This window comes from Populus nigra, chromosome 1, assembly GCF_951802175.1.
Source record: "Populus nigra chromosome 1, ddPopNigr1.1, whole genome shotgun sequence".
Classification (NCBI taxonomy): Eukaryota; Viridiplantae; Streptophyta; class Magnoliopsida; order Malpighiales; family Salicaceae; genus Populus; species Populus nigra.
In genome coordinates, this window is record NC_084852.1 from 14912440 (window position 1) to 14928178 (window position 15739).

At 30.4% G+C, this 15739-nt stretch overlaps 2 protein-coding genes across 2 annotated transcripts; one reads left to right on the plus strand and one right to left on the minus strand.

Annotated features, from left to right (window-relative positions):
- The first annotated feature begins 5349 nt into the window (after positions 1–5349).
- LOC133694279 (bidirectional sugar transporter SWEET6a-like) lies at positions 5350–7495 on the plus strand. Its single transcript, XM_062115770.1, has 6 exons — positions 5350–5392; positions 6051–6087; positions 6521–6740; positions 6831–6992; positions 7124–7243; positions 7349–7495. Exons 1-6 carry the CDS (start codon positions 5350–5352, stop codon positions 7493–7495), a joined length of 729 nt encoding a protein of 242 aa, XP_061971754.1.
- A 319-nt stretch (positions 7496–7814) lies between these two features.
- On the minus strand, positions 7815–9593 carry LOC133681024 (U-box domain-containing protein 3). The gene is made up of 2 exons (XM_062104108.1): positions 9121–9593; positions 7815–8762 (listed from the first exon to the last, which is right to left on the minus strand). The coding sequence occupies exons 1-2, from the start codon at positions 9333–9335 to the stop codon at positions 7970–7972; spliced, it is 1008 nt and encodes a 335-aa protein (XP_061960092.1). The 5' UTR covers positions 9336–9593; the 3' UTR covers positions 7815–7969.
- Between the last annotated feature and the right edge of the window lie 6146 nt (positions 9594–15739).

A 15739-nucleotide genomic window follows, 5' to 3' on the forward strand; every position in this document is an offset into this window, starting at 1 on the left:
TTTAAAACCCAGCCCAAGCCAAAGTCTTTGATCGACCCTTCAGGCTAGGAAGAGTCTAATAACATTGTTAGTTACTACACCTTCTTTGCTATAACTTATAACCACTTTCATTTAGCAAGTCATATTTACAAATATACTAAAAGAGAACATGCTTTGTATATTGTTTTAGCAGTAAGAGTATGTTCTCTTTACTACATATTTTGTGTTTGGATTTTTTTTTCTTTCCATGATCTCATATATACAAAGTGTTTGAGAATATTCTGATGTTAAATAAAAAATCAATATTATAAAATATAATTTTAGATTATAGCTAAAAAAATTCAAAAGAACAAAAAGTAACTCAAAAAACATAGCCATTTTTTCATTTCCACTATTTAAAAAGCATGGAAATCTTTAATTTGGTCTTTGAAATTTTGATTTATATATATTTAGTCCTCTTTTTATGATTTTATGTTCCAATCATAAATTTTATTTTCTCATATTTTAGTCATCAAGTGATGAGAGATGGGATATAAAGTCATTAGAAAAAAAAAAAAGGAAAGAGAAATGGTTTGGCAAACTATATTTCAAACACAAAAAGACCGATCTTGGTGTCAATTGGTTCATCTTAGAGAGTCAAGTTTAATGAGGGTGGTTTTCTTTTTGAGACTTGCTCGAAAAAAATAGATGTAGACTTGTTAAGTTTTTGTTTGTTTTTTTTTTTTTTATTTTGTTAGAGATTGGTTTCTAACCTCATTAGATGGTATTTTAGGGTTAGAAATGAGTTTATTAAGGTTTCTTTAATGTTTTTGTGAATGTTTATAGGAGGAAAAAAAATTTAAATTTGAGTTTTTGGATCTATAAACTCGGACGTTGTTCTTTTGGTCACAAGAGATAACTAAAAAATATTCATGCAAATGACATATCATTTGCACAAGTGCACATGGTGTCATTTGTTCTATTTATAAAACCTTTGAGCAGATAACACAGTGATTGGAAAATGTTCATGTGAATGACATGTTGTTTTTCCAAGCGAATGGATTGTCATCTATTTTATTTAAACAAAACCCTTGAGGGGATGATGTGTTAGCTGTATTTTTTTTGAAAAAAATTAACAAAGTCAGGCGCTCGGGTATGACCTTTGTTTATATGTATATATTTTCAATACAAAATTTTATGATACTAAAAAATCTATCTATAATACCAACATTTTATTCTTTTATATTAGAAATTAACTTAAAAATATCCTATCCACAATGTAGGAATCATACATTCTAAAGATATATAAAACCAAGCCATTTTTTAACAAAAACAAAGTAAAACGACCTTCTATATATTATTGGGATTTAGTTGACTCCTTCTATTACTATTATGAATTTATGACTAATGAAGTTTCTTTCTTTCACAATTACTACATTGTGTGTTTGTATATATATATTAAAAAGTAATTCTTTCACAATTACTACATTTTATTAATTGAAATGAATTAAAAATAAGGAAACTAAAAAACACAATAACTTTAAAGTACGTATATGTAATGTATATGTAACGTATTCTACATTCTTATAAACATTCAATTTAAATTTAAATTTATTATTGATTATTACAAATATTACAAATTATATCACTTGATTTTGTAATTTTATTAGTAAAGGATTTAATTGAAAAACAATAATGGTGTAAATGACATTTTTATAGTTTTGCTCTTGTACTATTATATAACTTCTTTAAAATCTAAGAGTTACTTTGATAATTAAGAGTTACCATATCCACGACTCTTCATCGATCCACGCCAAGTGAATCTGCGACTAAATCTTCTCATCCGCTGAATTTGGCACGAGATCTCCAAATTCTTTTTACATTATTAAGTTTTTGTTTGTTTTTTTTTAAAATTTTGTTAGACATTGTTTATAACCTCATTAGAGGGTATTTTAGGGTTAGAAATGAGTTTATTAAAGTTGAAAAAAAAAGTAGATCTAAGATGTTTTTGTGAATGTTTATAAGAGAAAAAAAATTAAAATTTAAGTTTTTGAATCCATAAACTCGGACGTTGATCTTTTGATCACAAAAAATAACTAAAAAATGTTCAGGCAAATGACATATCATTTGCACAAGTGAACATTGTGTCATCTGTTCTATTTAAAAAACCCTGGAGCAGATAACACAGTGATTGGGAAATGTCCATATGAATGACATGTCGTTTTTCCAAGCGAATGACACTTGAGTTAGTTGTTGTTTTTGAAAAAAATTGACGAAGCCAGAATATATATATATATATATATATATATATATATATATATATATATATAAAAGGAAGGAGAGGTCATCCAAGCCTATTCCATCGAGACGAATTTAGGATTTAGGACTGACAGATAGACTGAGTCAAGCACTACAAGAATTAGCACAAGAATTAGTGCCAGAAAGGTTGATAGAACAAGAGAAGAGAGAAAGACAGGGAATGAAAATGAAATTGGGTAAAGCTGTATAGAAAAGTTTATTTTCTACAGAAAGAAAAATGATTGTTTTCCCGGATTATATTTTTTCAACTTAGTTTTTGGTTATTATCGTCTCTCACATTCTTTTAAATTGTTTAGTTTAGTTTTTTTAAAATAGTAATTAATCTTTTAAATTGTTTCTATAATTTCATAATTCTTTAAAGAGATTATTGCACTTTATCTTTAAATTTTTTTCCTATTAAATTTTAGATGGACCATTTATATTTACATGATTCATTTAAAATAATGAAAATTATATGCACTCAGCGATCCTAATTAACCTCCAATATATATATAAAAGAAAACTTTTAAAGCAAAAACGATAATCAAGATAAAATATTTGTATGGATATTTATGTTTTGCTTCTTGATAGGTCAAGTTGGTCAACTTTTCATTTTAGTCTTTAATTAGAGTTCATAATTGTTTTTTAGAATTTATTAGTTCATTTATTTTATAAAGTCCAAACATCATCTTTTCATTTTTCAATACAAAATTTTATGATATTGAAAAATACATCTATAATACCAACATTTTATTCTTTTATATTAGAAATTAACTTAAAAATATCCTACCCATAGTGTAGGTTTCATACATTCTAAAGATTTATAAAACCAAGTCATTTTTAACAAAAACAAAGTAAAACGACATTCTACTATTGGGATTTATTACGTATTTAAAAGTGTTATTGTGGTTGTTTTTTAAAGTGTTTTTCACTCGAAAATGTATCAAAATAATATTTTTTTTAAAATTATTTTTAACATCAGTATATCAAAGTGATTTAAAAATATCAAAAAAATATTATTTTGAAGCAAATAAAAAAATAAAAAAAAAATTAATTTTTTTTAAAACACTTTTAAAATATAAAAACAAACAAAGTTTTAGTTCATTCCTTCTATTACTATTATGACCAACGGAGTTTCTTTCCAAAGTAATTCTTTCACAATTATTACATTATGTGTGTGTGTGTGTGATTTTAATATTTTGAATTACTTCCTTGTTAGGCGTTCAGGAGACATTTAACAACAAATACCTTATTCAAACACACGTGTTCATCAATTAATATTTATTTGTTTATTAATTGAAATGAATTAAAAATAAGGAAACTAAAAAACACAATAACTTTAAAGTATGTATATGTAATGTATTCTATATTCTTATACACATTCAATTTAAATTTAAATTTCTTATTGATTTTTTAAAATATTACAAATTATATCACTTGATTTTGTAATTTTATTAGTAAAGGATTTAATTGAAAAACAATAATGTACTATTATATAACTTCTTTAAAATCTAAGTTACTTTGATAATTAAGAGTTACCATATCCAAGACTCTTCTTCGGTCCACGCCAAGTGAATTTGCGACTAAATCTTCTTATTTGTCGAATTTGGTACGAGATCTCTAAGAGAATTAGAGAATTTCTTAACCTATAATTTTATCATGCATATTTTAGAAAATCTTATTATAAAAAAACTATCTAAATCAAGAGCAAAAATCAAATAGAAAACTGTCAGATTAAAGTTTGAATTTACTTGAGTAAGCAATGGCTCTTATAGTCATTTATATCATAACATGTCCATCATGTTCTAAATCTCGCTAGTAGTTTGTAACTCGATAATTCAAATTAGGTTAGAGAAATAAAAAAAAATATGAATAACAATGTTAAATGATTGTTATTTGCACTGCTTAAAATGTTGTAATGCGTCGATGAAGGATTTAGTTTAAGTTGAAATCTAATTAACATCATGGTAGCATTTAGTTATCGTCTCAGAACAAAAAAGACAAAAATAATAGAGATAGAAAAGACAAAACAAAATTGAAAATAAAAATAAAATTATATTTGGTAATATTGTATAAGATAAAATAATTGTTTTTATGTCCTGTATTTTAATTGATCATAGATAATATAAAATAAAATATGAAAACTTTATTATTATTATCAAATTTACATATTAAAAAAGAATAATTTGAGTACTGAAAATAAAAAAAAATAACTAGTTATTTATCACTAACCATAAAATATACGGACTTGAGTGTTTTATTTATTTATTTATCATGCAATATATATATTCATTCAATTTGAATTCAATGATTTACATGTAGACGTGGAAAACGAGAGGATACCTCCTCCTTACAAGGAATCAATTACCCAAACATTGGATGGTGATTTTCGATTAGATTTTATTAATATCCCAAATTCCCAATAACTGCATTCAATTGTTGAACAAATCCCAAGAGTAAAATTATTAATTAATTTCTTAATTGCTGTAAAAGGTTAATTAATTGTGATAATCCTCTTAACACGTATATATGAAGTATGTTTTAATCGTCTACTCATGAGTCATGACCATTCCGTGCCAGAGAATCCGTCAACTTTCCTATCTTCTAATCACAACGCTTTTATCGTGAAGGGTGAAAAATATAAATCCATTTGAGAAATTCTTGGGAACGAAGGAATATATACATATACATATACACATACATATACACATACATATATACATACACACACACACATATACACATACATACATATATACATATACATAGACACTCCTAAATATAAATGGATTTACTAGAGAGATATTCTTGGCAAGGAAGGAGTGTATATAGACTCCCCTACATATCTCTCTAATAAATCCATGGATATATATAGAATATAATTTAATCTAACAATTTCCTTAATGGATATTTAATTTTTTGAACTAAAACAAAAATCATGAGAGCATCTTATCCTGTCAGTTATTCACTACACGTAAAACTCATCAACTAGGCCTGCCTCTGATCTCTTTCTCTCTCTATATATATGTATGTGTGCACCCTCTTCTCTATCTCTGATAATTAAAGCCTCCCTGAGATTGTTGATCTGCTAAGATGGTGTCTGCTGAAGCTGCTCGTAACGTTGTTGGGATTATCGGTATATTTTCTTTCTTCAACCTTCTGCACCCTTTCTGCGCCACTCCATCTGAATATACAACCTTCTCAGATTGATTTCTCGAAAACTAGCTAGGGTTTTACGGTTTCTCTTCTGTTTGTCATGCTTCTCATACAGTTTTTATATTTTGTTCTTAGGAATAAAAGCTTTTATGTCGACGTCCGTTTTTCTGATACACATTATATATATATGTTCTTGTCTTTACCTTTCTTTTTCCCTTGTAATGTTTTATGAATCTACTTTAAGGTCTTCAACAGGCATTGTTTATACGTCCCGGTGGAGATTAACTTACAAAAAAATAAAACTCATTGCATAGTTTGGAGATTAATTTTGCAAAAAGATAAAAATAAGTACAAAAATCATATACACAATTTGACCCTAGATTGGTATTTCTTTTCCTTCATTCTAATAAAGATATTAATTAATGGAGAATCTGGCAAAGATTGTCTAGGGAAGGGGAAGGGGACGGCCCTTAATTACTCTGTGTACTTGATTAATTACCCTACGCATTCATGATTTTTTTTTGGGGAAAGATTAGGAATTTATATTGCAAATTTTATTTTCTTCAAGGAAAACACGATTTCCCATGAAGATATATTCTCCTTTTTGTAACGTTTTGTTTTTTTTTTTTTTTTGGCAGGGAATGTCATCTCCTTTGGCCTATTTTTATCTCCAGTGTAACGTCTCAGACCATACATGTCCATTAATTATATGCATTTTCAATGTATTTATGCGTGCATGTATTAGTGTTTACGATCATACATTCAAGTCCATTTATAGTGCATGCATGTATGCAAAGTATTTTCAATATTCAGTTTCGGAAATTGAGAGATTTGCAAATCATTTTTCAAAGCAATATACAGAAACCATTCTGAGCCCAGCACCATCGATTGTACCACCTTCCACACAGACACACAAGAAATTTTTTTGTTTTTTTTTTTGCTGTTTTATTAACATGACAAACGCAAGCAGTGCTATATATGTATATATATGGTAGACAATATCAGTCGTCAGCTGCGTTTTGATTGAGTTAGTTTGCTTACTTTGGTCATGTGATTTTCTCTATCTGCTCGATGGGTTAACATTTGTTCGACAAAACATTGGATGCAGTCCAACATTTTATCGCATTTGTAAGAAGAAAGATGTGGAAGAGTTTCAACCTTATCCTTATGCTGCGACGGTGTTGAACTGCTTGTTCTGGATTCTTTATGGGCTGCCGATAGTTAAACCAGACAGCACTCTTGTTGTGACCATTAACAGTGTTGGTCTTGTATTTGAGTTGATCTACTTGAGCATATTTTGCATTTTTGACACGCAGAATAAGGGGCGGGTAAGTTACAGATTTTTCCCTTTTCAAGCTTAGCTTCTAACCTTCATCAGGTGGTGACGTTTTTCTTTCTTCCTCTTTCTCTTTTGCCAGAAGAAGGTTTTTCTTGTGCTTTTTGGCGAAGTAATCTTTATGGCAGCTATTGTTGTAACCACTTTTCTAGCTTTCCACACTCATGAGAGAAGAACTCTTTTTGTCGGAGTTTTCTGTGACATCTTCAACATTTTGATGTACGCTTCACCTCTTACTATAGTCGTAAGTCTCTCTTCACATCCAATTCCACCAGCCATGGCATGCATGGCCTGATTTCCTCTCTAACACTCTGTGCTTTAATGCCATGGCCTGACTTCCTCTCTAACACTCTGTGCTTTAATACATATCCACAGAAAAAGGTTGTGACCACAAAGAGTGTGGAATACATGCCACTGTCCCTTTCATTGGCCAACTTCCTTAATGGCTGTGTCTGGACAGCTTATGCTCTCATCAGATTTGATATCTTCATGCTGGTAAATTCAATATCTACAAATGTTCTTGATATGGATAGCTAGGCTGGTCTGAATCATAAACGAAATTGACCTAATTAACTACACGCATCAACTTGGTCTTTGCAGGTCAGCAATGGTCTTGGAGCTTTCTTTGGTTTTCTCCAGCTCGTCCTTTACGCCTTCTACTACAAATCTACTCCTAAACGTGGTAGTCAAGATGTGAAGCCATCTGAGATCCAGCTTTCCGCTTCAGATGCAGCCTCCAGAGCATGAGGCATGCAATTTGATCCGACCGACCCTGCCCTTGAAGTTCCAGTTTTTGCCTGCAATAACTTTTATTTAATCAATTTCTCTCTTTGGCATCGATGCTCACCTTTGGATTGTCAGGGATATATATACTTCTCATTTTTGGTTTGGGTAAAATGCTGTAGTTGAGTTCTTGGGATATTTTCAAGCTCATTGTGGATTTCTCTCGGTTAAAATGTCAAGTTTTGGGTTTTTAAGATCCACAAGCATGAATCCCTTTCCTAATTTCTTCACTCCCAACGTTAAATAAGGCAATAAACAGCAATTTCAAATATTGGAAGAAGGCTGCAATAAAATATTTTGCCACATAGAAAGTAATAGTAAGGCACTCGATTCATGAGCCAATCAATGCCCCAAATATATACACAGAATTCCCAATCTCCCTACAACTAAGCACACCTAAATCAAAACTCTGACAATGTATAAAGAATCATTTACATATCATGTACTGAGCTTTGCAATCATATCCTCTACTAGCCTAAGTGCTTTTGTTCCCATTACTTTCTCTCCCTCTGCATCAATTTCTTGCATAATCTGCTCTACAAGCTCATGCTTTGATTGTTTAGCTCTTGACCGATAACTTGTACAGTCCCTCAAAAGCAGCAATAGCTGTTTAGCTTTCTCCTTAGCCCTCCATGTTCCATCCACACTCAACTGAAGCAGCCCTGGAATCACACCTTCCCTTAAAATCAGCCCTCTGTACTTATCTCTGCAGCTCTGGCAGATGAGGAGGAGAATTCCCACTGCATGCTCTTTGCATTGGGGAGTACCCTCTTCAATTGTTTCTACGAGTGCCCGAATTGCATCTCCTGCACCAGAAGTTTGAGCCAGTGCATTCTCTGATGAAGCAATGATATCTTCAAGAAGTGCCATTGCCTTTTCAACCAACTCCGAGGACTTTTCGTAGCTGTGAATAAGTTGAAGCAAGGTGAAAACTATACCAGAGGAAACTATTGATGGAATAATCTGATGGCAACTTGAGAGATTGTGAAGAGTTGCTACAGCGTCAAGTTTGGCCTGCATGCTAATGCTGTCTGTGTCATCATACTCTCCTCCGAGGATCTTAAAAAGGACAGAGATAGCCCCAGAAGCCGCGATTGCGAGCTTGTTCGCCCCACAAGAAGAGATGACTAGGAAAGCTGCTAGTATGAGTTCCGTCAGTGACTCGTTTTGACTTTGGAGGAGCTCTAGCAGCACAGGTATCACCCCCAATTTCACGATTCGGATCTTGTTTCTGGAAAATTATCAAGTTTAATCATCTATCAAAATCTTTTCTCCTGATTCCGCTACATTTTGTTGTTCCCATCAAGAAGACTACCGTGTCTAAAATTTCTGCTAATAGTGCAGTTTCGTCATTCTGGTTGGGCCAAAATGCATTCAACAAAGAGCACATACTCACACTGTTGTTCCCTACAAGCAAATAAAGAGAATTTGCCTACAAAAGCGTTGAGCTTTTTATAGCAAGCAGGCGACATTCTATTTGGTACGCAGATAAAGGTTATATGCGATATATCTGTTTTGTTTGTGCACCACACTCAATATACATTGGATAAATAAATTTGTAACGAATTGAAAGGGAACGATAGACTAACCTTTCATTGCCAAAGGCAAGGCTGAGCAAAGCAAAGAGAGCAGCTTCAATGGCTTCATAATCTTGAGACTGAAGCATTGAAATCAAAGGAGCAATGACTCCTCGTTCAGCCAACTTATGCCTTTGCTTAGCATTAAGTTTTCCAAGCTGAGTGGCAGCCTGAATCCTCACTTCTCTGCTACCATTGCAAAGATTTTGAGCTACAAATCCCTCCATGGTATCTCTGTTTCTCTCGTGTAACAATAATTAAGGTGCTAGCTAGTATTATATTGTTGCGTAGTGAAGTTAATATTGATATTGGTATATATTGGTGGTTGCTTGAGAATGTAATGTTAGTCTTTTGTGGGTATCCATTGTTTCATGTTGAAGCAACTTCTTGCTCTTTATTCAGCTTTTTTCTCGAATCTCTAATTGGGAAATACAACAACGATTCCTAAGAGTCTACTTTCCTTTTACAGAAGCAAGTGCCTTTTTCTTGCGGTTTTTGTGTCTTTCCATCTCCATTTCCTGGAGAATTATTTCCAGATATCATGTGTACGGATCCTATTGGGACTTGTCTAGATTGATTTTGGGTCTCTATATTCTTTTCCCAGGATTCTTTTTATTATTATTGGACATGATATTATTATATTTATTGGCATAATGATTAAAGTATTGGTAAATTGACCTCTACGTTACAAACTTGTAAACATATACATACGGACATATGTGATGTGTCTTCAGTGATCGTGGGACCTGCTCTACCTTAAGAAGAAATTAATGAACAACGGTAATAACAATAAAGCAAGAGAGCTTAATTTCATGCAGCACAAGTTGGAATGTCGAGAGGGATTCTGTCATGAAAGTAGCCCTGATGACTTGGATGAAAGCAGGCAGCCTCTTGTCATGAACATCATGACTTTAGAGTGTTTCTCGTGATCCAAAGATGACTAATGGGATATTATAGAATTCTTTCTCTCCAAATTGCGGGAAGTGGCAGAGAGCAAGGTAAGAATATTTAGGACTGGAACTGAAAGTAATCACAGTCACGAGACAATAATTTTTTAAGGAATTTGTCTGCTTTTCCTGAGGAGCTATACGGCGGCATTGTCTTTCGGCATTGCCTTTCCATATGCTTTCATCACTACTCAACCAAGAACGTTGATGCTCCTAAATTTCTAAATGCAGTTCTGATCCCCACTTTCTGGTGTTTCTAGCTCGAAAAGAGTTCTGATGTTGGGGATGATTCTACTAAGAATATTGTCAATGAATAATAGCCCAATTATCATCTACGTGGTGACCAGTGGTAAGAGTTTAGAACTAAAAGATTTGCTTTCTCTGTGGTTTCAGTGAATAATAGCTCTATGGTTATTTATATGATGGCCACTGGAGACTTACATGGTCATTAACTTCAGGGCCCGTAAAATTAGTCAAAGTGTACGCAAGCTGGCCCGGACATCCACATTAAACTAAATAAAATCATTCATGAGACCCAAGAAAAAAGAGGGTTTGTTTTGTTGGAAAAATTAGAAGGAGGAGGAGGAGGAGGTGCAAGGAGGGTGGAGCTCAACTCCTTTTTACACCATATCTCTCATGCAAGAGAAAACACATACTTGTCCTTCTAACCACGTAAGAAAACTCATTATGTATTACAATTACTAATTAAAAAAAAAACTTATTACCCAAAAAAACTATTAGGCCTCACAAACTATTGTGAAAATCCACATAAGAAGGCAAACTTCTTCACTAAACCTACCAGGACGAGCATCAAATAATTCCACAACAAGATTTTTAGATGCCGCTACACATCATCAATGTTGGAAGAATACATAAATTAGCCATAATATATACATTCTAAGAACACTAGCAACATGCATGATCTTTTTCCTTTACCAAGAAAAGAATCTTTCATTAAAAATAATTCTTCAAATTCAATTCCAATAAAAAAAAACCTTCAGAAAAAAGTATGTAATTTTAAATAGAATATGCTAACACATTTCATTATTATTTAAAAAAACACGTGGGACAACATGCAATTACCAATTTAACTTCAATCACCTCACCAATTTATGTTATAATTTAATAGAATATAATAATGGGAGAGATTAATAATGTAAAAAGAATTTATATGTTCAATTTTTTTAATGTATTTTTTTGATTGTCTTTATCACTGGTTAAAGAAGAAAATGTTTAGATATTTATTCATTTAATTTATTTAACATATTTCAAATTTAAACTTGTTTACTAAACCTATTCTCATGCCTATTTTAAAGATTTATATGTTAATTATTTTTTAATGTATTTTTTTAAGTACCCTTATCACTTGTTAAGGATGAAAATGTTTAGATATATAACCATTTAACCTATTTAACATATTTCGAATCCAAACTTGTTTGCTAAACCTATTCTCACGCCTATTTTAAAGATCATTAACAATCAACATATTATAACCAAATAACTGGGATGATATATTCATAAATACCTATCTCACTCAAGTATATCATGTTAAAATCACAAACAATTGTATCTTTTATATATTAAAAAATATATAAGAATAAAATAACTAAACTAGTAATATACTTGTATCACGTATATGATGTTTTATACCTACTTATTTTATTGGGTTTAGGTTTTTATGATACCCAAGCTCTAATTGGCTAGAAATTTTGATTTTGTAATTTTTTATTATTTCCGATACTTGCATGCCATGAGACCTAATTTTTGTTATTTGTAGTGAAGCCCTAAAACAAATAATGTAATGCAATTTACTCTTTAAATAAATAATCTTAGCAAATTAACTATATATGGTATTTATGATTAAGTCATATATATCCCTGTAGGGAAAATGGATTATAAACATCATGTAGTACTTGAGCATGCAAAAGTATCCCCACCATTACTTCTAGGGTTTCCAACAACAATCTTCACCATCAATCTTGGTATCATCCATATACTCTTGTGCACTGCTTAGGATGTTGTTCTATGTATTAATCAAGACAAGATTTAATTGAATCTAGTCTTACATAATGTTATTCTTCATGTAAATTTAAGGGGTATATCGAGAATTTAGAGCTTGGTATATCAATATCATCTATCTATGTTGCTCATGCTTGAATATAAATATTAGCTATGGATATGTATTTAAGTGTTAAACTTATTAAATAAATATTTTAGGTGCAAGGTAATGAGGACATCAAGTTTAGGTAACAAATCGTATGTATGTATTGACAAAAACAATAAAGGATAGCCCAATTGCACAAACTATTTCGCATTACCAACCATTTCTCTTTGGTTAAGAGACTAAGCATGTTCAAGCCTATATTATTGTACTTTTATTTGGGTATATTAATTAGGCTTTATTTATGCTATGTATTTGGAAATTTTTATGTAGTGGGTTAAAAGCCTAATAAGTGGTTATTTAATGATTTATTATTAATATATAGTTTTTTACATTATGACAAGTGTTTTGATGAATTGAGACAGACTTTTGGTTTTCTTCCTTTAGTTTTCTCTTATTTCTTTTAGCTTTTATCTTCTCTTCTTCAACTTTTTTTTTTATACTTAGCTTCTTCTTGTACTCGACTTCTTTTAAATCTTTATTTGTCCTGCATTAGCTTTGACAACATCCTTTTCTTAATGTCTTCGAATACCTTGTTGGCTACCTCACTTTATTTCAAGCAATATGTAATAAAAGATATGATAGTGATAAATCCTTCAATAAGTTTAAGTAGTTCAATCAAGAACAAAAATATGAGAATCACTCACCACATATAGAGCACAACAATATACGATAACTTTTTTATTATTGTCAAAACTCAATAAAATCTTTACGTAAGAATATTTGTATATAAGCTCTAAAATTATTAGGTCAGACTTGCACCTAATTTAAATAAAGCCCGAACAAATTAAAATTATGTTTAAAATAATAAAAATAAATAAATAAATAGTCTAATATTATTTTTCACCCTCTGTAGCATATGATAGTGAAAAACATCCAAGATAAATAATTGTTGAAGAATCCTTGCTGAACAAAAGCCTAATGCCTTGTAAAATAAAAATTAATTTTTGACCAATTAATTCCTTTTGTTTGATATGGAATTCTTGTAAAATAAGTAAGTCAAAGGTTGCCATATAATTTCTGAATAACATTAAGAACTCCTTGTAGTGAATGGAATCCATAACTCTTTAAGAAACCATGTTTTTTTTTTCCGCACTTTGCTGGCAGATTCTAGGCCCAACTTCAAATACATTGTTTTCTCTTTTCCAGATAAATTAGCAAACTTATCATATATAGTTAGAAAGGTAAATATGTCTAGTTTACAACCCAATTTGAATCACATCCAACCTTATCTTGTAGCTTCATATATGACCCGAAAAGTAGACTAAGATCCATATTGACAGATTTGAACCTTTTTAACACAAGCCTTTTGACTTAACCCATTGAACTCATCTTAGATCCACTTTTTTAGGCTTTATAATAGACCCAATGGACACTTGTAATGGACCCTTTGATGTCAAAGTAGGATCACTCACAAATGATCAACAAAAAGTGTGGTATGACTTTAAAAGAAATTAAAGATGATGTCTTTATATATATATATATATATATGACATACACATATTAGATCGACCCGAGCTTCGTAGCTTAACCTGCCAAACATATGACCTGGATCATAGATTCTACCAAGTTTAACAACTTTGATTTTTTAAAAATATTTTTTACTTAATAATATTATAACAAAAATAGACATTCGTAAAATCAAACACCAATCAAATGCCAGGATATTTGTTTGAGGTTGTGATAACCTTATAAGAACGAAATTGAAATAAATTATAAAGATAAATTACAAATCAATAAGATGTTAAAGAATGGAATTGGAAAAAAAAAAGCACAACCTAACTCAATCAAAAGGAAAAAAAAAGGAAGATGTAACCTTAAAAAAAAAAGAACAAGAAAAAGGAAAAAAATGGGGAGAGGGCCTAACCGAGTGGGTCAAGCTTGAAATCTCTCGATCAAATTCTTTGCCTAGCTTGGGTTGAAAATTAACTTGCGGAGGAGTTGCCCCGACCTAACCCAACCTGCTTGGTAGGTCTAAAGAGAACCCGAACAACATGTAAAACACATGGTTTGACTTTGAAAGAACTTAAAGATGAATTTTTTTCTAATATTGAGATTGTGACGTATTGGATCGACCCAAGTTTTTCAGCTGAATCTGCCAAACCTGTAATCTGGATCATGAACTTTATTGGGTTTAACAACTTTATTTTTAAAACTACTTTTTACTTAATGATATGATAACAAAAATAAGTGATCGCAAAATTAGATAGAATAAAAATAAATAAACGCTCGCAAAATGTCAGAACTTTTATTTAAAAATACAATAACCCCATAAAAAACAAATCGAAATAAATTATGAAGACAAATTCAAAATCAATGAAATATTAAAAAATAAAATTAAAAAAAAAACTAAAAAGAATTGAATTGAAATAGGCGCTTAAAAAATTGAGTATCAACTAATTGTCAAGATATTTATTTAAGACAACAATAAAATTATAAAAATAAAATAAAATAAATTATAAAAAAAATTTAGAATTAATAAAATATTAAAGAATAAAATTTAAAACTAAAAATAATTCAATGGAGAAAAAAATTAAAAGATTAAAAAAAAAAGAGGGGGAAGCTCATTCACTGTTTATATAAACAGTGAAGTAGCAGGGTAAAACACCGATTATTTTTGTAGAGTAAGTAATTATATTTATTAAAAAAAGCTTTGAGAATACGTCCAAATCCAAGTGCATGCCAGGAGTATCCAGAGCAACAAAGCACAAAATGTCATTTCTTCTCTACTAGGGGGTCATGTGTAATATTGTTAACACCCGTTATAAATTGACATGTGTCATGTTACGACGACATGAAGTTTTTATTAATATGTATTTACTTTGGTCCCTATATTTTATTTCTTACAAAAAGTATTTAATTGAAATTTTGTGGTCATCATACTTTAAATTAAATAAAATTTAGTCTCTGATAATGTTTTGTCAATTATGTTTTTACATGTCAAATCATTAAACTTTGTATCTCAATACAAATAAATGATAATTATAGAAAACAAAAATAAAATAAAATAAAAATAATATGTTGGCAATAATAAAAATAATTACATCCATAACACCAATCCAATTAAAAAACTATCAAGTATTCAAGGACTGAGCTATTACTTTGAGATAGAATTAATTCCTGTAATATTATATATCTATTATAAAAAAAATTCTTATTCTTATTCTTATTTTTTATTTTTATCTCAATTTTGTTTAGGTTAAAAAAATTAAATTAAATTTTCTTATTTGGAAATAATAAAAAGAACTTTTTAAGCACAAAAGAAAGAGTAGAGAAATATAGGAAGCTTTAACCCCTAGTTTGAAAATGAATTGCTGGACAAGAGAAATAAAAATTTATAAAGTTTTGCAATCTTGCATATTTGTAAACAATATTTATTTAAGTTCAAGGCCAAATAATATTTAATTAAATTGTAATAGATATAATAATAATAACAACAACAAGAAGGAGGAGGAGATATCGGTTATCTTCTAATATAAACAAAATACTATTATTATACTTGAGGTTATGGCCTAGCGGTCAT